This window comes from Carassius gibelio, chromosome B17 (genome assembly GCF_023724105.1).
Source record: "Carassius gibelio isolate Cgi1373 ecotype wild population from Czech Republic chromosome B17, carGib1.2-hapl.c, whole genome shotgun sequence".
Classification (NCBI taxonomy): Eukaryota; Metazoa; Chordata; class Actinopteri; order Cypriniformes; family Cyprinidae; genus Carassius; species Carassius gibelio.
This window is the reverse complement of record NC_068412.1, coordinates 4,260,827-4,285,325: the sequence shown is the minus strand read 5'-3', so window position 1 is coordinate 4,285,325 and position 24,499 is coordinate 4,260,827. Positions and strand designations below refer to the sequence as shown.

The 24,499-nt window shown below is 42.2% G+C and overlaps 1 protein-coding gene across 1 annotated transcript in view; it reads left to right on the top strand.

The window, feature by feature from the left end:
* LOC127975808 (feline leukemia virus subgroup C receptor-related protein 2-like) overlaps positions 1–24,499 on the top strand; it is a 41,826-nt gene that overhangs the window by 14,001 nt on the left and 3,326 nt on the right. Inside the window, exons 6-9 of the mRNA XM_052579796.1 lie at positions 20,340–20,450; positions 22,019–22,124; positions 23,160–23,271; positions 23,576–23,640. Coding sequence (XP_052435756.1) covers positions 20,340–20,450; positions 22,019–22,124; positions 23,160–23,271; positions 23,576–23,640 — 394 coding nt within the window. The remainder of the gene's footprint in view (positions 1–20,339; positions 20,451–22,018; positions 22,125–23,159; positions 23,272–23,575; positions 23,641–24,499) is intronic.

Below are 24,499 nucleotides of genomic sequence, written 5' to 3'. Positions count from 1 at the left end.
TAATTGTCTAAACATCAGTCCACCACACTCTTCATTAAGAGTCGATATTTTTGTGCTTTGTGCCAAGAACAGTATTTTTTGGTATTCAATTAACTTTAATCATGTAAATTAACTTTAACTTCAAACTGCTCCTTATCCACCTGCAATCACCAGTTCACTACAAATACCACACACACACACCCAGTCAGCGTAAACAAGGTTTAACCAGAAGGACGGAGGCTTGTGGCCCTGCATTGATTACCGTGCCCTCAACAATATAACTGTAAAATTCCGTTATCCTCTTCTCCTCGTCCCAGCTACCATGGAACATATCCGTGGTGCCACTTTGTTCACCAAGTTGGACCTCCGCAACGTTTACAACATCATCTGGATATGTGAGGGGGACGAGTGGAAAACAGCTTTCATCACCCCTACAGGCCACTATGAATACTTGGTGATGCCGTATTGACTTGTCAACGCCCCCTCTGTATTCCAGGATTTCATACATGAGGTGCTCCGGGAGTTCCTCCACAAGTTCGTCCTCGTCTACATTGACGACATCCTCATTAACTCCCGGAGCTTAGCGGAACATAGTCGCCACGTTGCGGAGGTCCTGCATTGCCTAAGGGCCTTCCACCTATACCTCAAGGCCAAGAAAATGCTCCTTCCATCAGCCCTCAGTGCAGTGCCAATTTTTACTGGCGTTTCATCCAGATCTACAGCTCCATCACCAACCCTCTAACCAGCCTCCTCCATAATAAATCCAAGTCTCTTTCCTGGACACCTGCCGCCACGGAGGCCTTCAACTCTCTCAAATAGGCTTTCCTACCGCTCCTCTCCTGGTACATCTTAACCCCAATCGGCCCTTCGTCGTTGAAGTCAACACCTCCACCACTGGAGTGGGAGCGGTCCTATCCCAGCAGCAGGGGAGTCCCAGCCACCTCCATCCGTGACGCCCTGTCCCGGTGTCACACCCCTGAGGAAAGCCTAGAAGAACCTGAAACTACGCACAGAACTCCCTACGACAACAGGGTTTTTATTTTTATTTTTTTACTTGATGTAAATAATAGATTTGTTCAGCGATGTCATTCATAGTAGGAATAAAATGCACATTTAAAATGAAAAGGGCCCACTGCATGAAAACAACACATGACTATATTTAACAAACTAATAAACACAAACAAGATTAAATGGAGCTAAAACTTCTATTAATTCTGAATGACAGCTATTTACACATTCCCATTAATATTTAATGTATTCAGGAGCAAGGGAGTACTGGTTTCCATCAGCCACAATGCTTGGTAGAAGATTTATGAAGGTCTGGTCTGTACATTACACCAATCAGTGCACTATAGAAATCAGTTCTGTTTTTGTCTTGTTGCTTGGCAAATTGGATTGAAGAGTTGGTTTGTTTTTAAAATGTAAACTGTTTCTATCAATTAAAGCACAGGTTTAATTAATAACACATTTAAACAACACTTGCTTTACACTGTCAGGTTATACTGAAATAAAACTGAACAAGTGAAGTAAATTTAAATATCCTTTGAGACGCGAGCAGCATTTGCCTGATGTAGAGACTTTCCTGTTTGTAGAATATTGATTAGCAAATGTGTTCTCTGTTTCTAGAGTTATCATCCACCTTCTGGTATTAATAGATGGTGATTGTTATGTAACACAGTTGCTCATATATTTGTCTGTGAATGCATTCTTTCCATATCCATCATGAAAGCTCTTCACTGTAGTCGTCTCTCTTATCTTTTGTGAGGCGCTGGTTTGAAAACTGCCTGTTCAATGAGCACACATCATCCTGGTGCTTGTAATCGGCTCAGAGTCGTTTGAGTCAGAATTGCCCCTGGCAGATCCCAACAGCAGCGGTGAAATGGGGCGTTTTCTTACGCATGGTTGTACTGAATGGCTTCATAATACACTGTTTATTTAGAGGGAGCTAAAGACACAAAAGACCTAATTACATGTACAGGAATTTTGTTTTTCTGCTGAGGCTGGTTATGATTAAAAAAATACATGCTTTTCCTAGAAATATGTGTGGATGTGTGCCAAAGCAGTTCTTTCGGATTCTTCAGACATGTGACAAATCGCCTCCCATAACTTAACATTTCCACTTCAATATTCATCACAGATGATCACTACAATGTTCTCAATACAAATCTACCATTTAGTTAGATTTCCTCTTTATTTGATAAAAATGTATATTACGTAATCATGCACTCCTGCAGAATGAGGCTGTTATCAATAACTCAATACCTTTATTAAATTTAGATGAAAATCCATATTTAACAAAATATGTGTGCATTTTAAAAGTTACATAGCTACCATATTCTGTCAGAAATAACAGGCTCATTTTGAAAATATACCTTTTTTACTTTAAAGGTTTTGTGTGACTGTGTCCCTACGTCTCATAAACACTGTCAAGTTCAATTCAGTTCAGTTCGTTTTTAAAATCAGGCAATAGCAAAACCACTCTTCATCCTTCCTTGATAATGGCCTTGTTTTCTTTTTTTTTCTTTCTCAGATTTCACTTCAACTGTGTTACAGGGGACTGACAAGGATGATGGGATGCAGATAGTTGTAGTTTAAAACTTTATTAACAAAATAAAAGGGAATACAAAAATGGCAAGAAAGAAACACAACAGCTTTACACATGACACGCAAAGACAATACCGGACAAGGAGCTAAGAAAACTGAAGGTATCTAAATAGACAGAAAAATAAGAAACTTCAGGGATTTAACAGTATGAAAATTTCCTGTCACGATTATAGTGACCAAAATTATCACGGTTATATTACTGACACATACATCACTTCAAGTTTAAATTTTAAAATCAACAAACAACAAATAAAATTACTTTGTTTGCATAATCACTAAAACAATAAAATTACCAATGATGACCGTATTTTAAATGACAACATAACTGACAATAGTTTATCTAATAGAAGGTTCAAATATCTCATGTTAATGTTAAAAAAAATTCCTAAAAAGTTAAACCTCACATTTCAGCCTTTAAATAAAGAAAAGGGTTAAATCAAAATGATAATTGATTAATAAATAATATATACAAGTCTCTGTAAATCCACTCGCTGACAGCAGGTGGTGCTTATGGAACAGCAGAATTACAGCTGTTTCCATAATATCCATGGACTAGCAGCATTGTGAGTGAAACACTACTTTATTAGGTATTATATGGAGTGAAATGGGGAAACAAAATGCCATTGAATCTTTTCTGAAGACAGTCAGAATCTTCAGTGGGCATGAATAAAAGCCCCCTGTAGTGAATCCATGCATTTTATAAGATAAATATCCAGATTTCAAATGTAATAAACACTTTTTTTCTCACTTCTGCTGACTGTGGGAAACCGGAAGATGTGAAGCCGGATACTGTAGTTCTTCAGTGCTGCGTGCTTAGTGACGAGTGTGGAGAGAGAACAAAACAAAAGATGGTCACGAATTTTAAGCACAAAATGAGGATTTGTAAAGGATTTGTGGAGACTGGTAGTGTTGAAGATCTTTGCCTGAACTCGACGGGACTTTATTTATATCATCTTATGCGGGCTCGGGCCGGGCTCGGGCTTGCACTCCGGTTTGCGAGGTAAACGAGTGGTCATGTGATGTGTTTCGATTAGTGCGAGAAAGATGCGAAAATGGATGCTGAGTAGGTGTAATGGAGGCTTGCCTCTGGCGATTACAGTTTGGTTGCACCAGCAACTAAAGCAAAGTCTGAGTTGTGGAAAAGTTTTGATCATGTTTATAATGAGAATAATGAGTGAATAATGACGCACCATCAGTGAACAAAACATGTAGGCTTAGCCTAATCCCTGTGAGTAAAGGTTTTTCAAATGATAACTGGTAATGAGACCAGGTAATTCATTGAGTCTTAAATGCATAATATGGAGTATTTACGCTAATGTTGACATTATTCTTTTATTAAATGTCAGCTGCTAGTGGCGAAGCAAATCCAGCCGAGCCTTTATCTTAATTTCATTATTGCCAAATACCCATCTTAATTTAAAATTTATCTTAATTTAATTTGTTTAAAAAAAAAACTAGTTTGAGTTGGTCTATTTATAGGCTAAATTAACCTATACCTATTTAGAGTGCTGAGATGTTACAATGTCACAGAGGACTTATTTTATTTCTTTATTCCAACTTCCAAGTGGTCTAGTCTACGTTAGTTATGAATAAATTATGTTAAAACATGTATAAATGACTCATTCTTGACACAAGGATAAAGAGCTGTGTGTGTGCACACATTTGAATAATGTCGGGCTGTAAACGGGTTCCGGCTTTAAAAAGGTGTCGAACAAAATGTACTTGTCAGGTTCGGGCCGAAACCTGTCGAGCTCAGGTACTGTCTGGCCTAACTTTTAAGGCCAGATTACAGCTCTAACTGTTCCTCTTCAGGAACTCGAGCTGCGTCGAGAACGATTGGGGAACGCCTCCAACGGACGTCTCTGAATAACGTGTGTAATCAGTCCAATGGAAGGGCAAGATGTCATAGGCGGGTGACGTCAGAGACCAGAAAGCATAAAAGCATGAGCGGCGAAGCTGGTAATCAGCCTTGTGCTTTCAGCAAGTGCTCTGTGTGTGTGTCAGTCGCTATCTGTACATGTCTGTACTATCTACACATGCAGCTCCTGTGTTGTCTGCTTGAAAGTGCAACGTGCAGTGTCAGCTCTCGAGGGAGTTGACGGCTGCGATGCAAGCATTTTGCTTCACTCTCTGAAGGCTCTTTTTGAGGAGGAAGCTTTCACTGGCATTTCTCACGGTGCCAGCCCCGCTTTGACCGAGGCGGAGCGGTGGTTGTGCTCATGGGATTCGCTTTCGGATCTGCTGGAAGGAATGTAAGACGGGCAAGTCCCTATCTTCTTCCTTGACCACCAGATCCGGCGCCCGCTCACGGGGTTTCGGAAGCCCACGTTTGCGATACTTTCTCCCCAATAAGAGGGTGCGACGAGCTGCCTGTCTTTCTCTGAGGAGATTGATGTGGAAGGCGTCGATGAGCTCACCAGCTGCACAAGCATCAGTTGCACAAGCACCAGTTACACAAACATATTATGCCTAATATTATAATAAGCAGCATTAATGAAGCCTGGAGCTTGCGCAGTCGGCTCTCGGGGGGCTGATTGTGCTTTTCTTGCTGTTAAGCGCTCCGCTCTGGCCGGGCACACTCCGAGGAGTGAGTCCGTGCATGCAATCTTGTGGTTGCGGTCACACTGCTGCTGAGGCATGGCAGTGACCGCAATCAGGGAAATCACACATGATTTGGCAAACGGGCTAGAGACGGCTCGTCCTATCTCCACCCGTGGTCACTAGATCTAGAGCTCTTTCTCGAGACTTGGAAACCCATGCTGCGGTTTCTTCGTCCTCAGAGGCTGAGCTCGCTGCAGCATTCATCTTTCTCTGAGGAGATTGATGTTGTTTGTGTGACTGAGTAGCAAATAATAATAATAATAAAATAAAAATGGCATGTGCGCTGCCGAGGCAACACGTGTATTACATAGTTTCATTTTTATGTGAGTTTTTCTAAACCAGACAGTGTTGACTTGTCTGGTTATTGACTACATTTAATTCTGAGGAATAAAATGACATATTTATCTGACTATATGAAGTTAGATGTACAGGGGCTCTTGTACAGGTTTCTTGTGTGAGAACACGTGTTTACCTCTCTTTCTCTGAGGAGGTTGAGGCGGTCAGGGGCGGCTGGGCGGAGCAGTCCCAACTGTGTTCCAGCCCCTCATGCCGGAGTACTTTTGTACTCTGCCGACGCTAGAGTCAGAGTGGCGCTCCCAGGCCGAAAGCTTCTAGTGGAGAGCAGTTCTGCGGACTATTGTTTTCGCTGGATAGCCTTCATCATAACGTCCTGACTCCTAGGGCCTAGGACATTTTGAGGACTCCCTCTGGAGAAGAGTGGTGTACACCCCATTATACGGTGCCCATCTCTCATCATTGCCCTCAGGAGATCATTCTGCCAACCCTGCCGGTGTTCCAGGGTGCAGCGGTCTCTGGCGAGTGCTTCTCTCAGTTAACGCCCGGAATTGTAGCGGTGCTAAGAGGTTTGCGCCCTCCTGGGAAGTTTCCAGAGCAGCTAGTTTGGCTGTCTCCTGACGGTGCGCCGCTTCAGGGCACCGAGCTAATTGCTCTGATGACACCAGAGATCAGTCTTGAGAGGCTGATTCCCTTAGTAGACTATTTGACAACTATTTGAAAACTATTGCCAAATGTGTCTCAGTGGGTCCTACACACTGTAGTGAGAAGCCACAAAATCCAGTTCTGGTGGTTCCCAAGCATGCCTTGGTAAAGGAACAGAAGTAGACTCTCTCTGAGGACGGAGGACATCGAGGTGGTCCCTCCTTGGGTTGCAGAGTCTAGGTCCTACAGCCGGTACCTCACTGTTCCGGGGAAGGATGAGGTGTTGTGTCATTTTTTTTTTAGATCTGTGCTTTTTTTCGAACCACTCAGTCAGGGGACACCCTAAAGTGGTGGCTCAAGACCAAGGGGTTCTCCCTGAGGGGAAACCAGAGTGGCGCTCCCAGGCCGAAAGCTTCTAGTGGAGAGCAGTTCTGCGGACTATTGTTTTCGCTGGATAGCCTTCATCATAACGTCCTGACGCCTAGGGCCTAGGACATTTTGAGGACTCCCTCTGGAGAAGAGTGGTGTACACCCCATTATACGGTGCCCATCTCTCATCATTGCCCTCAGGAGATCATTCTGCCAACCCTGCCGGTGTTCCAGGGTGCAGCGGTCTCTGGCGAGTGCTTCTCTCAGTTAACGCCCGGAATTGTAGCGGTGCTAAGAGGTTTGCGCCCTCCTGGGAAGTTTCCAGAGCAGCTAGTTTGGCCGTCTCCTGCCCGTGCGCCGCTTCAGGGCACCGAGCTAATTGCTCTGATGACACCAGAGATCAGTCTTGAGAGGCTGATTCCCTTAGTAGACTATTTGACAACTATTTGAAAACTATTGCCAAATGTGTCTCAGTGGGTCCTACACACTGTAGTGAGAAGCCACAAAATCCAGTTCTGGTGGTTCCCAAGCATGCCTTGGTAAAGGAACAGAAGGAGACTCTCTCTGAGGACGGAGGACATCGAGGTGGTCCCTCCTTGGGTTGCAGAGTCTAGGTCCTACAGCCGGTACCTCACTGTTCCGGGGAAGGATGAGGTGTTGTGTCATTTTTTTTTTAGATCTGTGCTTTTTGAACCACTCAGTCAGGGGACACCCTAAAGTGGTGGCTCAAGACCAAGGGGTTCTCCCTGAGGGGAAACCAACTTCGCATGCTAAAGGCCATGTGGCGGTGCCTACATGCCTTAGAAATGTGGAGAAAACCTTGGTTCTTGTCTTAGGGCCCAGTGCTGGGAGCTCCTTGTTGCACGTAATGCTAGCGACAGACGCATCCCTCACCGTCTGTGTGCTCGCGGTCTGTGGAGTGGCTACCATCCGACATGGCATTTCATCTGCCCGAAGATGCTGGCCGTGCTTCGAGCACTACATTACTTTCTCCCAGACCTAAGAGGTCACAATGTGCTGCTGCGCACCGACAAGACTGCAGTGGTCTCTTAAATCAACCACCAAGGGGTTCTGCACTCACGCCGTTTATACAAACTAACGTACCAGATCCTTGTGTGGTCCCAGGGTGAACTACTCTCGCTGAGAGCAGTCCACATTCCTGGGCATCTTAATATGGGAGCAGACATCCTGTTGAGGCAGGGGCCGAGGCCCAGGGAATGGTGGCTTCACACCGAGGTGATGAAGCAGAGTTGGAGAGGTTGGCCAGACTCGGGTGGATCTGTTTGTGACTCGAGAGACATCGCACTGTCCCCTCTTGCTTCCTCTGACTCATCCAGCTCCACTGGGGCTGGATGCCATAGTACAGATGTGGCAGAGACTTCATCTGTGCATTTTTCCCTTGATTGCCCTGCTCCCAGGAGTTCTGGAGAGAGTGCGCCGGGACGGAGTCTGGCTGCTGTTAGTAGCCTCGTTCTGGCCAGGCCAGGTATGGTTCCTGGGCCTGATTTCTGTTTTGACGGCACTACGTGGGAGGTTCCCGTCAGGAGAGATCTCCACTCACAGGCGGAGGGTGTGCCCCCACATGGAGCTTAGAGGCTGTAGGTGTGGTCTCTGAGGAGGCACAACTCTTAGCTTCCGGTCTCTCAACCGAGGGTGTTAAGACCGTTCTCCAAATCTAGATCTCCCTCATGGAGGAAACTGTATGCCTTGAAGTGGAAGCTTTTCACTTCTTGGTGCGGAGACCACCAGCTCGACCCAGTTAACTGCCGGTTGGTACAGTGCTGGAGTTCCTGCAGTCTCTCCGCAGGGGTGACCTACTCCACCCTGAAGGTCTACGGGGTGGCCATGGTGGCCTACTGCGCCCCTCTCGGTGGCCAGTCAGTGGGCAGAAACCCTCTGGTTACATGTTTCCTCCATGGTGCGCTGAGGCTGATGAAGCCTATGTTAAGCAGTGATCAGGATGCTATCCTAAGCCTTGAGTCCTCTGATCTCCCCTCTCCAGGAGTCAAGACTCACTCCTTCTGAAGTTTGGCCAAGTTCCTCGAAGGAACGAGATGCTCCGTCACAGTGCCACACTTCCGGCATCTCTGCATCCGGCATCTCTGACCAGCGCTTGCTTCATCCTTTGAGGCTGATTACCGGCATCGCCGCTCATGCTTTTATGCTTCCTGGTCTCTGACGTCACCCGCCTATGACGTCGCGCCCTTCTATTGGACTGATTACAGATGTTATTCAGAGACGTCACGCTGGAGGGGTTCCCCAATCGTTCTCGACGCAGCATTTTGTTCCTTTGAGGAACTAGGGTTACATACGTAACCTTAGACATTTAGACACACACAATGTATATGTCTTCTATTTTCCACCTGCATGTCTTCTGCATCCCCCAGTCAGAAGATGTTAGAAAAAAAGTGTTTATTAAAGCATCAACAAGTGTTGACATTTCCCAACATCACAGCAGTAATGACTTTATGAACTACTTTACTTCTAAAATCAATACTATTAGGGATAAAATTGTAACCAAGCAGCCGTTAGCTACAGTATTGCATCAGACAGTGCACTATAGATCCCCCGAGAAATAGTTCCACTCATTCTCTACTGTAGAGAGGAAGAATTGTATTTTTATTGTAACTTGTTAAATCATCTAAACCAACAACATGTATTTTGGACCTTATTACATCTAAGCTCCTAAAAGAGGGCCTTCCAGAAGTCATAGATTGTCTTCTGACTATTATTATTGTCATTGTCATTAGGATATGTCCCCAAAACCTTCAAACTGGCTGTTATTAAGCCTCTCTTCAGCCTCTCATCACAAAAAACGAGAACTTGACTCCAAAGAATTAGTTCATTATAAACCGATATCGAGTCTGACTTTTCTGTCCAAGATACTAGAAAAGGTAGTATCCTCACAATTACAGTATATTCCTTCTTAGAGGAAAATGGTATCTGTGAGCAGGGCCGTATCTGGGGTTAGCTGGGCCCTGGTGCAGGTTGTACCAGTGTGTCCTGTTTGAAATTGTTTAATTTGTATGTTCGTTCTATTAATTTATTTGTTCTATTTCCACGATGTTTTCATTTATTCAAGTTTTTGTCCAGGTGCAGCAACCAAATAATTTCATTTAAAATAGCACTGCATAGTCTTCACTGTAAAAATTCAATATAGACCTACAGTCAAACTAAATCTATTCAGACACCTTCAACATTTCTCACATTATCACAGTTTATCTGGATAATGTCAGATAACTTTGATAGAAAGGTATGTAATGGATTACAATCAACCAAAACTTCAGACAACTCTTAATATGACAAAATTTACACAACTATCAATATTTTGTTGACCAATTACCAAGCAATGCTTAATTTGCTTCAGACTGTGGTGTGAAAAGGTTGCATTAGCATTTCAGGAAAAAAAAAACATAAGCAAAACATGGTCAGGTCAAAGTGTTGGTATGACTGTGCATTAATTCTTGTAAAATCTACAAAGTAATTCAGTCAAGAGCAGTAAGTGATTTTCTTTCTTTCATTTTCTTGGATTAACATTACAGCAGTTAGTAGCTAAATTTGGCACGGTCACTTTAAGAGACGATGACTGCATCTAATATAATACACATCCAAATTTTTTCTCAACTGTTTACTTTCAATTAAGACTTAACCGACAGTTTTTTTCGAGCATACTTACAAGGACGGATATTTTTACATATGTTGTATGTATTTGTCGGTATAAGAGGAAAAAGAGGCAAATTCGGTGTTCAAGTTTTATTAAATGCCTTTCTACAGCACTATTCGGACGGAACTAGTTTTCTAAACTATGTTTGAGTTTCGATTGTTACCACCTGACGTCTGTGATTTTCATGTACCAATTCGGACGGGACTAAAATCTCTGTGTTTATTACAGAGGTGGGAGGGTCTGATTTGTGCATCTGGGCGTCACAGAGATCACGTGCTCTGTATGCGTGCATTGCATTCATTCAGAATGATTGCCTTAGTATTATTACACAATAAATACTAAATGGCTAGTATAACAAAACCATGTTAATGTGTGTTTCCTTTAGTTTAACATGTTTTCCTTTCTTTTTTTTTATTAAATGTAATTAAAACATTATGTAACTGAGTACATAAATGAACGTGAGTAATCTTACCTGATGCTAATATTACAATAGCCGGTATTAACAGTTTATGCGATCTTGCTCTTAATTTTATTATTTGTATTTTTTTTTATTATTATTTATTGGCCGCTAAGCAAATATATCAAACATCCGCGCGGTAAAAGCATTTACGGTAATTCACGTTGGCCAAAACACACAAGGAAATGCGTTGTGAAATAAAAATCACCGGCAATCACAGACATTCGCATTCGGACAGGATTAGTTTTCTCAGAGGATCACTGAGTTTGCTGAAAAACAGTAGGTAATTTGCTCTGGAATTATCACAGAGGTTGTGTGAGAAAAAAACAGACGTGGCAGATTCGGACGGGATTAAAATCACCAAGTACGTCTGTGAAACGCAGATTTCTCTAACGACCCCCTGTAAAACTAGTCCTGTCCGAATAGGGCTTATGTGTGAGCCCTGAACACCAGAACACCGCCCTTTCACATCCTTTTCTGTTTGTTTAAACAATTGTGATTTGTATTTGTTTGTTTAGGTGCAGGAGGAAAGGCTAAGTACTAGGGCCGTTATTCTTCAAGCTTTACATGTTACCATCAGGAGATATCATCAGGAAACATGGTGTTAGGTTTCACTGTTATGCTGATGATACTCAGCTCTATATTTCTTCGCGGCCCGGTGAAACACACCAATTTAAAAAAACTAATGGAATGCATAGTCGATATAAAAAACTGGATGATGAGTAATTTCCTACTGCTAAATTCTGAAAAAACAAAACAAAAGGGGTTAATTATAGGTCCTAAAAACTCTGCATGTAATAACCTAGAACACTGTCTAAGACTTGATGGCCACTCTGTCAATTCTTCGTCATCAGGTAGGAACCTAGGTGTGCTATTTGATAGTAATATTTCCGTAGAAAGCCACATTTGTAGCATTTGTAAAACTCTATATTTCCATCTCAAAAATATATCTAAATTATGGCTTATGCTCTCAATGTCAAATGCAGAAATGTTAATCCATGCATTTATGACCTCAAGCTTGGATTATTGCAATGCTTTATTGGGTGGTTGTGCTGCAGGCTTAGTAAACAAACTACAGTTAGTCAAAAATGCAGCAGCAAGAGTTCTTACTAGAACCAGGAAGTATGAACATATTAGCCAGCAGAGCAGTAGGCCTGGGTGGAACTGACAGGAAAAAAGAAACCACAGCAGAGCAGATGGGGCTGAAGATCCCCATGGTGGATAAAATGGAGCTTAAAAACCACCACAGCAGAGGAGGTGGAGTTGATGATCAAAAATGAAGAGCAGACAGGACTGGAGACCACCATAGCAGTGCAGATGTTGCTGAGAAACTCCAAAGACCAAAGATCATCAAGACAGAGTTGATGGAACAGAGGACCACCATGGTGGATAAGCCAGAGATGACCAATAATAGACCATAACAATGGATAGGCTGGACTAAAACTGACACCATAAGAGGTTAGAAACGGCCTCTGTGGTCTTGACAGAACAGACTCAGAGTTTGAGAACACCCTCCTTGGTTATGACAGGACAGGCAACGGGTACAGTGTTGGCCCCAGTGGCTGTGACAAGACAGGCAGGGAATTCTAGGAGCCCTCTGCTGTCAGAACAGAACAGGCAGGAAGGACCTGAGGTGAATAGCTCTGCCTCTGGAGGATCAGGATAAGGATCATACACCGCCACCTCTAGAGAATCTGGAGCAGACACCTTGTGTGCAGACCAAACACTCAGAATGGCAGTGGCCTTTTCCTAGGAGCACTGAAGATGGTTGGAAGGACCTCTGCGACCACCTGACGTAGATGTGCTGGAAACTGAGCTTGAGAGCGCTGAGGCTGTGGGGATGCTGGCAACTCATACCGACCTAGCCGGTTGGTCCCTTCCAGCAACAGCTTACCAACAACCAAATGAAAATCATTGACGAAGACACACACAAATGGAAGCTAACCAGTGTTGGGTATAGTTACTTTGGAAAGTAGTTAGTTAGGTTACAACGTTACCATCAATTAAAAGTAATCAGTTATGATACAGCGTTACCTATTCATAAAAGTAACGCGTTAGAGTACTCATGCGTTACCAAAAATTAAAAGCCGTTTGCAGCAGCTCACACATGACAGACACAGCCCCCGGCCCCTTTAAATGCACCTAGAAGTCGTGACTCCCGACAATGAATAACGTCAGTCATCCGACTAAATTAACACTGCAGGATAACAATAACAGGAAAGACAGTCAGCAATCGGCTATTCCACATGGCGTTTTATTTATTTATTATCACAGAACATATTATTAATCAAAATTCGCACCTAACGTTACCCAGCCCGGGTAGCCTAGGCTACTGTATATTATGAGCACCACAAGATAACTCCTGATTTTTCTTTAACTTTAAATAATGCAGTTATCAAAGTACAAGTATGCTTACTTGTAAACACAACCCTAAACATTAAAGATTTAAATCCATTTAGAAATGATGAACAACCAGCCAGCCAATGATCTAACAGAAATTAACAGCTGCCTGTCAAACAAAAATGATAACAAACCGAATTAAATCCTTCATTGCCACACAGGCAAATGACAAATCGCTTAATAGCCGAACTAATTATTATTAAAGTGTCACTCACAGTCACAAGCCTAAATTCGCTTTAACGCAGTCCTCTTACATTTACTCTTCAAAGTAGTGATTAAAACGTAGCGTTAAATTTGAGGTAGAATTTTTGGCGGTCGACAGAAGCTTTTCACCAAAGCAGAGTGTGCATTTTACCGTTATGTTCTTTTCTTTTTCGTTGACAAATTGAAAATAATGTGCGTACTTCCATAAACCAAACGCTGTCCTCTCTGCTATCTTGCCGGGAGTTCAAAAAAAAAAAAAAAAAAACCACACACACACAGGGTCAGGTGCAGGGCACAGACGCATCACAGCCATTGACTTTACGATCACAGAGCTTCGGCTCCGCTGATACATCCGCAGGTGGCACAGTAGACCTAGGACTACTGTCTGACAAAAAGCAGGCTGCAGTCGGGATTTTCCTTTCCTTAAAATAACGGATTACTTTTTAAAAAAAAATAACGAAGTTACTGATTACTTACGCACGAAACTAACGCGTTAAGTTACAAATTTCAGGAAAAAAGTAATTAGAGTACTCTAACGCGTTACTTTGTAACGCGTTACCCACAACACTGAAGCTAACAAGGAAACTAGACAAACCTGGCATTGCAATCAAGGGGACCAATGAAACAAAAGGGCTATGAATGAACTACAAAAACAGGAAGTACAATTTAAAAGTTCAAACAAACTAAAAACATGTAACAAGCATGCATACAAAATGCAATAAACTTGCTATCTATCTGTCTATCTTGCGCTCAGATGCCTGAAGTTTCAAGAGCTTGTCTGCCCAATCAGTCCTGCTTATTAATGGTAAACTAACTTTGCTTGTTGTACTTGAGGGAGCCCCCCTCCATGGATGAGTAATACCCTTTGCTCAGGTAAAGTCAACAAACTGTCATCCTGTGTGAGACGGAAGAGATGGATAGATGCTAGGTCCATTGTATTTCTTGGTGTAGTAGTTTGTCAAGGTGCATTCAGGCAAAGATAAGTCGATGTGGATCTAGTTAAAACCTAAAACTTATTTAACACAATACAACAAATAAAGAGAACCCACAAATGGTGAGAGACAACAAACTTAACAGCTTTACACACAACATGCAAAGACAATTCCAAACAAGGAACCAAGGAAACTGAAGGCAGGTAAATACACAGGAAAACAGGGAGCTTAATAAGACACAGGTGAACATAAATGTCACGTCCTGGGGGCAGTCTAGGGTCGGGGATTCCGGACAAAGTTAAAATAAAGAATTTAGACTAGGCCCGCCCCTCTCCTGTCCCAGCTGACACAAACACAACGGAGCGAGAGTAAACCTAAGAGAGAAAGTTTTTAATTCACAAAGTAACATAACAGGAAGCGTGAATCTTCAGGAGGGGTTATAGCCAAAATAACAAACAAAAGAGGAACTAACTAAGACATGATTAAACATTAACTTACCTAACAAAACCAAAACCCAAAACAAAATACATCAGTCTCCCCTTTACTCCCTAGCCCTCCAAAAACAGGAGAAAACAAGGGATCATAAAACAAATGGCAACCTCCTCCCTACGGCTTCCAAAACAAACAAAAGATTACATTAAAGCAAACATAAGAACAAAGAACTCTCACGGCAACCACTTAACAGCTACCATCAGGACAACCAGTGCGATGAATGTCTGGGGCAGGAGACGGCGGGCAGAACGGCAGCGGCCAATACCTTGGAGCTCTGCAACGCGCATACACAGCGAGCACACAACGCCGAACCAACCACGTCAACCGACAACCCACATGTCGAATGACCGACGCACACTCCTTCAGTGCCATCCTCCTCAGCTTTTAAGCATGCTCCATCCTCCACATAATCACCTGCAGCTGCATCCAATTAACACTGCGTAGAGGAAAAGAGATAAAGAGAGAAAGGAGGGAAACTGTACAACAAATAATCACCACAACAAAGACAGATAATAAACAATTAAGTCCAGAGGACGTAACACCCCCACCCTTAACTACAAAACCCGATTTGTAGTAAAGACAAAGGTAGCAAGCCATGCAGTTTTCAACAGGCCATCTAACTATCGTCTGTATAAACCCGGGACAATGCATCTGCTACAATATTCTCTGTACCTTTCTTATAACGGATGTCTAAATTAAACTCTTGCAAAAAGATTGCCCATCTCATGAGGCGTTGGTTAGTGTTAGACATACGAGCTAAAAATATCAGAGGGTTGTGGTCTGTGTACACCACTATGTGATCACCGGAGCTTAGGTACACTTCAAAATGCTGAATAGCCAACAATAGAGCTAGAGCCTCTTTCTCTATGTTGCGATAATTCCTTTGACACCTGTTGAACTTCTTTGAGAAATAGCTCACTGGATGTTCGATCCCAGCATCATCAGCTTGTATCAGCACCGCGCGAGCACCATTAGCACTCGCATCCACCTGCAGACTAAAAGAAACAGCAAAATTCGGAGCCTGGAGAACTGGAGCATTGCATAACAGATCCTTAGCAGAGCAAAAAGCGGTTTCACAAGTTTCATTCCACACAAATTTACGTTCCGTGCTCAGCAAGTCAGTAAGAGGTGCAACTACCGAGGCAAAATTCCGACAGAAACCTTGGTAGTACCCAGTCATTCCCAAGAAACGCTGCAAATCGCGTTTATTAATAGGTGAAGGGAATTTCACAATGGCTTCAAACTTAGCCTGAACCGGTTTAACCTGACCTTGTCCGACGAATTTACCAAGGTAAGTCACTACGGCCTTAGCAAATTCACATTTACTGAGGTTAAGTGTCAAAGATGCTTTAGCCAATCGCTCCATAACTGAACCAAGGGTGCTTAAATGATCTTCCCATGTCAGACTATATATTACCACGCCGTCTAAATAGACTTCGCAATTTTGCACATCTGACAACACAAGATGCATCAACCTTTGGAATGTGGCAGGTGCATTGCGCATCCCGAAAGCCATGACCGTGTACTGCATGAATGTGTCAGGTGTAACAAACGCATAAATTTCAGAAGCGCGTGCTGTTAATGGCACCTGCCAATAACCTTTTAAAAGGTCGAGTTTAGTGACATAGCTTGATGAACCCACACGATCAACACAGTCCTCCATCCTAGGGAGAGGAAAAGAATCAGCCTTAGTAACATCATTTATTCTGCGAAAATCCGTGCAGAATCGAAACGAGCCATCAGACTTTGGCACAAGTAGACAGGGCGAGCTCCATGGACTCTGACTGGGTACAGCAAAACCGTTACTCACTAGATACTTGACTTCATCTTTCATTGCTTGACGTTTATGTGGATTAACTCGATATGGGTGTTGTTTGATCAGCGTACTCTGACCCACTTCAATATCATGCATTAACACATTTGTCTGCGAAGGAACATCACCAAACAGTGTAGAATGCTTGTGAATCAGTTCAATAACATCACGCTGATTCTTAGACAAATACGAAAGGTGGGATGGCAAGGTGGCTACGATAGAAGAATTCGAAAACCTCCCACAAGATACTTGAACATCCTTGCCAGTGACCTCACCTGTCTCTAGTGCACCAATGAGAGATGGTTCAACAACATTCGTAGTAGTCACAATTTCAGCAGAAGGGTTGACTTCAGGCACATCTCTGGCAACATATGCTTTTAACATATTCACATGGCAAACTCTACTGTTGCGTCGTCGATCTGGAGTTAAAACTGCGTAGTTAGTATCGCTCAGTTTTTTCTCGATTTTATATGGACCGGCAAAACGAGCATGCATAGGAGAATTAGGCACAGGCAGAAGGGCAAGCACAGAGTCACCTGCCTGAAAGTCACGAACAACACTTGTTCTATCGTGTCTACACTTCATCTTAATTTGACTCTCAGCAAGATGCTGTTTAGCAACTTCCCAAACACCATGAAGTTGTTCACGAAACGTACTCACATATTCAAGGATGGGTACAGGAGGAAGATCTTTAGCAAGAAACTGTTCACTTAACAATTTCAAGGGTCCACGAACAGTGTGTCCAAACACGAGTTCAGCCAGACTAAATCCTAAGGATTCTTGTTTGGTACTCCTTATTGCAAACATTAACAAAGGTAGTCCATCCACCCACTCTTTATTCGTTTCAACGCAATAAGTGCGCAACATTGATTTTAGCGTCTGATGCACCTTGCGAATCAGGGTGATACGCACTCGACATCTGGTGTTCCACTTGTAATTAATCTACCAGCTGTTCAAACAAACGTGAAGTGAAATTTGTTCCCTGGTCGGTCTGAATTACTCTAGGTAACCCGAACAGAGAGCAAAACTTTACCAGCTCCTTAACCACCACTTTCGCTTTTATAGAGCACAATGGCACAGCCTCGGGGTAGCGGGTGGCTGCGCACATTATAGTAAGAACGTACTGATGGCCCGACTTAGCTTTTGGCAAGGGGCCAACACAATCCAAAATAAGTCTCTCAAACGGCTCCCCTATGACAGGAATAGGTTTGAGTGGCGCATGCGGAATCACTTGATTAGGTTTGCCCACAAGTTGACAAAATATGACAAGACCGAACGAACGCAGACACGGAAGACTTCAAACTTGGCCAGAAAAAATATCTAGCGATGCGGTCATACGTTTTTGTAACACCAAGGTGACCTGAACAAATATGTTCATGAGCTAGCTTCATAATTTGCAAACGATAATCAGTAGGAAGAACAATCTGATATACACGATCACTTCCTGGGGTTGACGGCTTCCACCAGCGCATCAACACATCTTCATCCCAAAAGTAACCCACCAAAGCATCTGACGCTCGAGTTCTATCAACAGCCGCACTGATGCATTTAAGCAGAGTTGAATCAGATTTTTGCGCAGCGATTAACTGTTCCCTTCCCACTTTTAAGGAGGTTTCGTTTGCGCTGGAATTCTCATCACACGGTAATGGTTGGGGTTTAACAAGCAATTTACATTCTGCGGCCTCAGGCATTGCAGCTAAAAAGGAACTTGACAGATCCACTACATCTTCAAATTTCTTTTGTGCACGCGTTACAGCACATGCAGAGAAAACAGTGGAGAATTGTGACAGAGCAGCTACCTGCTCCCTAACATTAGGCTTCACTGACACAATCGGGAATGGAAAAACTTCAAATAATTACCAGCCAAATAATTACCCAAGATCATACTCACGCCCTCCACAGGTAACTGTGGCTGCACACCAATGTTAACAGGACCCGAAATGAGGTCAGATTTTAAATGGACTACATGCAAGGGCACAGGAGTACAGCCCATCTCAATACCTCGAATGAGTACATCATCGCCTGTATATGACGCACTCGAAAACGGCAGTGCACTCTCCAATATCAGTGACTGTGCGGACCCTGTATCTCGCAGCATGACTATAGGCTTTGCCTCAGAATCATCCGAAAGCGAAACTAAACAAGTTTGCAAAAATGATTCAAAACACATTAGGGCTAGAATGCGGTGGCTCTCCAGACACAAGAAATAAATGCTACCCCTTTAGACTTGCTAGCTTTTTGCTGGCTAGCCAATCTCTGCCTCCGGAACTCCAGCTATGGAACGTTCAGGCAAAATACCATTCTCTACTAACCTAGCGTACAACTCCTCCTTAACAACCTGCTTCCTTCCCTCTTTAGAAACAATTATATTAAAGAAATCTGCTAGCTGTATCAGGTCTACCTTCCTACACCGTTCAAATTCTCCTAATGTGGGCGAAAGAGAGAACTTAACTAAATCGATATCCATCCTAAACCCTATGAACTTCCTCCCCTATCAAAAGATCAAAACAGCCAAGCAAAAAGGCTTTGACGACAGATAACGATTCAAACAAACAACCATAACAAATCACCATGAACAACAAGCCCTCAATTGCTATGGTGTCACGGCCATATGAATTATTACAAAAAGACGAGCGAACGGCCAAACAAACACCAAATGTTATAATAACTGGACGAAGTACCAATTATCAAAACGGCTGGACGAGCCCCCAATTGTCACGTCCTCCCCCCAGTCTAGGGTCGGGGATTCCGGACAAAGTTAAAAAAAAGAATTTAGACTAGGCCCGCCCCTCTCCTGTCCCAGCTGACACAAACACAACGGAGCGAGAGTATACTTAAGAGAGAAAGTTTTTAATTCACAAAGTAACATAACAGGAAGCGTGAATCTTCAGGAGGGGTTATAGCCAAAATAACAAACAAAAGAGGAACTAACTAAGACATGATTAAACATTAACTTACCTAACAAAACCAAAACCCAAAACAAAATACATCAGTCTCCCCTTTACTCCCTAGCTGTCCAAAAACAGGAGAGAACAAGGGATCATAAAACAAATGGTAACCTCCTCCCTACGGCTTCCAAAACAAACAAAAGATTACATTAAAGCAAACATAAGAACAAAGAACTCTCACGGCAACCACTTAACAGCTACCATCAGGACAACCAGTGCGATGAATGTCTGGGGCAGGAGACGGCGGGCAGAACGGCAGCGGCCAATACCTTGGAGCTCTGCAACGCGCATACACAGCGAGCACACAACGCCGAACCAACCACGTCAACCGACAACCCACATGTCACATGACCGACGCCCCCATCCTCAGTGCCATCCTCCTCAGCTTTTAAGCATGCTCCATCCTCCAATAATCACCTGCAGCTGCATCCAATTAACACTGCGTAGAGGAAAAGAGAGAAAGAGAGAAAGGAGGGAAACTGCACAACAAATATCACCACAACAAAGACAGATAATAAACAATTAAGCCCAGAGGACGTAACAATAATCATTCAACTGATGAGAAACAATAGAAACCAAGGGGGGACAGACAGGGACTAGACATAGGAACAGCAACCAAAACAGAACATAACTGATTTTATGTACATATATTTTTATATACTTATAGTGCTGACACAATCTGAGTGAAGAAACATACATCTTTTGAGAAAATGCCAAATGCAAAAAGAAAAAGATTTAGGCATACCAAACCTAAATGATTGATTGATTACTTGACACATGCTTTTATTTCTGCACTTCTGTACCTTGTCCCATTGAATGTACGAAGATGTTTAAAAATTAAACCATCAAGTAAACATGTTCTGTGAATTACACTATTACCATTAGAGTGAATTACATATATTTTGGAAGGTTAACTTACTAATATTTGTCTTGCCAGGCAGACAACGCTCTCAGTGTATCTGCTGTCGTTTGTGGGGATGGTGATCTATGCTTTCACCCTGAACTTGGGTCATCTGTGGGTTGTGTTCCTCACATCAGGAGCGCTCGGGTAAGATGCAGGCAGTGACAAAAAACCTGCAGTGGACACATAAGTGTTGTGACATTTAAGGCACACAGCGGATTCAGATGACATTTGGGGATCCCCTGGCACGTTGCAATGGAACTCTCGCGAGAAGAAACAAGGTCCACAACACTCGACAAGGGCAATGCATACAAAGGGACAACAATTACAGCTGAGATGTATAAACAATCAAATTAGCATTTTATCAACAGCTTTATAAATATCTCCCTCTTGTGTGACCATGCTACATTATGAATATACATCATGCGTTTACTATAAAGTTAGGGTTTTTACAGTTTTCACTATAGCAAGTACATGTAACAAGTGTAACTGTGTCACATTAAAATAATGTGTTACCAACGTGCAACATTCTGGAAGGAAAAGAGTTTGTGTTTGTTTAGAGAAAAGTTAAACTTTTCTCAGCTTTTTCACAGTATTTGATTACATCATATTTCTTCCACTCTGACCAAAGTGCACATGTGAACATGTGCCAAGTATAGAATTTAACATCAAAAGTCCATTTCATGCTTAGAGACCAAACATCTAATAATGAAATATTATAATTTCTGAAAGATACTTTTGCCCCCAGTGTGGTAGTTACAGCATCAACTAACTGAACTATGCTTGCCAGCCAAATCTATAGCTCATGATTTCTACACAGACTGACCACAAATAAATTTTGTGGATCAACATCTAATTGTAGTTCAATCATTACAACTTTTGGAATAGTTTCACTATGTTAACTGATATGACATTGGTGATTCACAGACATGCTGCTGTTAGCATGTAAGGTATGCTGCTGCTGCATGGATATGTACTGTATTTTCCGGACTATAAGTCGCACCTTTTTTTGATAGTTTGGCTGGTCCTGCGACTTAGTCAGGTGCGACTTATTTATCAAAATGAATTTGACGTGAACCAAGAGAAATTAACTAAGAAAAATTAACCAATAGAAAACATTACCAACTACAGCCACTAGAGGGCACTCTATGCTGCTCAGTTCTCCTGTAGTCTACACTGAAGACAGAGCGCCCTCTCGCGGCTGTAGATGGTAATGTTTTCTCTTGGTTCTAAATAAATGCCACTTATAGTCCAGTGCGACTTATATATGTTTTTTTCCTCATCATGATGTATTTTTGGACTGATGCGACTTATACTCAGGTGCGAATTACAGTCCGAAAAATACAGTATACATAAATCCCATTCCAGATCTAGACAGGTGGTGCTTGTGGAGGTGGAGGGTTTCAGAGGATCTCTAGTGCCCTATAGGTTCAGCATACAGCTAACACTGAACTTGACTATTTAAACATTGAGAATCAGCAGAGGCCAAGCAGTTTGTGTTATTTAGTGTACAGTGTGATTATTATAGTATATAGCAGATTGCATGTAAAATACCTGTTAGCTTGCAACATCTAGAGTTTCATGAGTGAACTAGATGTGTATTTTTATGTTTATGCATGCAAATGGCTGACTGTTGAACTGTTTCCAGTATAGATGCATACAGTGCAGTATTTTGGACCGGCTGATTCTTCAGTCTGTTCCGTCTTTGACCGCAGGTTCTTCATGACGGGTTATCTGCCGCTGGGCTTTGAGTTTGCAGTGGAGCTCACATACCCAGAGTCAGAGGGAACATCTTCAGGACTGCTCAACTGCTCAGCGCAGGTCATGCATCTTCTCTGCACTTTAAGATATGAGGATGAATCAAATCTAAAAAGACATTAAGAGGACCTGTTTCCACGACCTACAGTAAATAAATGCATGGTTGCCAGTTTAAAATTCTAACGTATTGAATTAATTAAAACATCTGTTGACATAATATGTTTTTGATCAGTACATCAACTTAATATTTAATATTTTCACTTATTTGTTATATATAGATGACATGCTAAATTAGTTATATTTAACATGTGCTATACTAGCTGTTAATTTGAAGTAAAGTAGATAAGTTGACTCCAGTGCCACAATTTAATACATTTGAAATCCCATACCTAAAAATAACTACTACAACAATTTCCTTACTTTCTATAAAAAAGCAATTATTAGCAGTTTTAATAGGGTGGCCATATGCGTTGTTCATATGGGACACGTCCCGGCCAGGATCTTAATAATGCCTAAAACATTCAAAGCAGTTTGACCAATAACATTCAGGTATTGTATATAATCGAGCAATCGTGTGGCATGCGCATGATAAGGTGAGATCTACAGGGAACGATCAAAGCAATGCATGCGCACGTGTTTGTTCGTTCATTTGATTTGAAGCATCACTGCACACCATAAAAAGACACTAAAGTTCGTAATGAAGCTTCAATTCAAACAAACGAACAAACACATGAGAGCGATTTCAAAAGCTCTCATGAATGTCAAACAACGATCGACCTGCACAGTGCAAACAGCCAAAACCAGGATATTTTAGGTAATATTAAAATCCTGGCCGGGACGTGTCCTGTATGAACGGCGCATATGGCCACCCTAAGATTGAGGGAAAACTCTTAACACTGAATAGTGAAAATTTGTTCCCTAATCTAAATTGATACTTAAAAATGTTTATACTATAAACGATTATGTTTCTCCAACTGCGTATAGTTTGTTGGTTGAACATAATTTCAGTAGCGCTTAAGAAGATATGGAGGTGTATAAAGATAACAGCATGTTTATGGTACATGACATACATGCTCAGGATCTTTCTGTTGTATGCAGATGTTTGGAATTGCATTCACCATCATTCAAGGCAAAATCATCGATCACTTCAGCACACTGGCCGGAAACATCTTCCTCTGTGTGTTCCTCTTCATCGGCTCCATCCTGACAGGTAGAAGCTCATTACACGACTCTCATCATGTGACTAGTTAACCGCTCCACTCATGGATAGAGCATAACTTCAGCATATTGTGTCACAGTGGCACATACACACACACGCAGGGTTTTATATATTAATATGAACGTACCATGAAAGCTCAGACAGTAGAGCTTGCAACACCAAGGTCATGGGTTCGAGTTCCAGGAAATGCATGAATTTATGAAGTGTAAACCTTGAATTAAAGCATGTAACAAACGCATTAAAAGTATGTTGCTCTTAACTTCAGACTATCAGGTTGTGTCTCTCTGCCTCACAGCTCTTATACAATCTGACCTGCGGCGACAGAAGGCCAACAGTCAACCTCAGACAGAGGTGATCGCTGTAAGTATGCTCTCCTCACCAGGCCTGGATCACGCTGCCTTAGAGTGACCATCTGTCTGTTCTCTGGGTCAAAATGACCGATGAACATAAGATGAGGATATGCTGGTTTTCTTCTATTGGGAGAATGAAATGTTAGTTGGTCTGAAACATCTGATGCTGTGATGCTCATCTGAGTGTTCAAAAGTAATTAGATTAACATAACAGTCATGTTTGTTCTAAGTGAGAGTGTACAGTCCCCTATGAGCATCACTGAACATTGGTTGTTTGTGAAAGATAAAATATGAGTGAAAAATAGCAGGCTGTTAAAAGTCTGTGATATGAGTTTAAAGTGAATTTTCAGTTAGCAGTCATTTAAGCAATGATTTATAGCAGGATTTGTTGTTCTTTTCTGTGGTTGGAAATGACCCATGTTGTGATAAAGAATAACACACAGTTAAATTATTCTGTCCGGCTAAACCTAGCCAGTTTCTTTAAAGGTGACCCACAGATCACTGAGGTCTGGAATAGAGTGTCAAATACAGGAAACAGGTAGAAATTCAAGAACAAAATAGAAGAACATATGAGTGCAAATAGATGATCAGATTGGATATAAAAAAAATAAAAATAAAAAATAAAAAAAAACAATGATGCCATCTAGTGGTAAGAGCTCAAGGCTGGTGACAAATATCCAGAATATCCCATGATCATTTGTGTAAACCTTTCAGTCGCCCAGTTACTGTAGTTGTCCTTCAGTCCAGTGAAGTTTCTGCCAATCTTGATCATCCTAGATGTGTGTCTGTGAATAAGCATGTAATAGAAATTATTCTAAACAGATAGGAACTGTATTCACATGCATACAGTAGAGTTGCATAAAAAGATA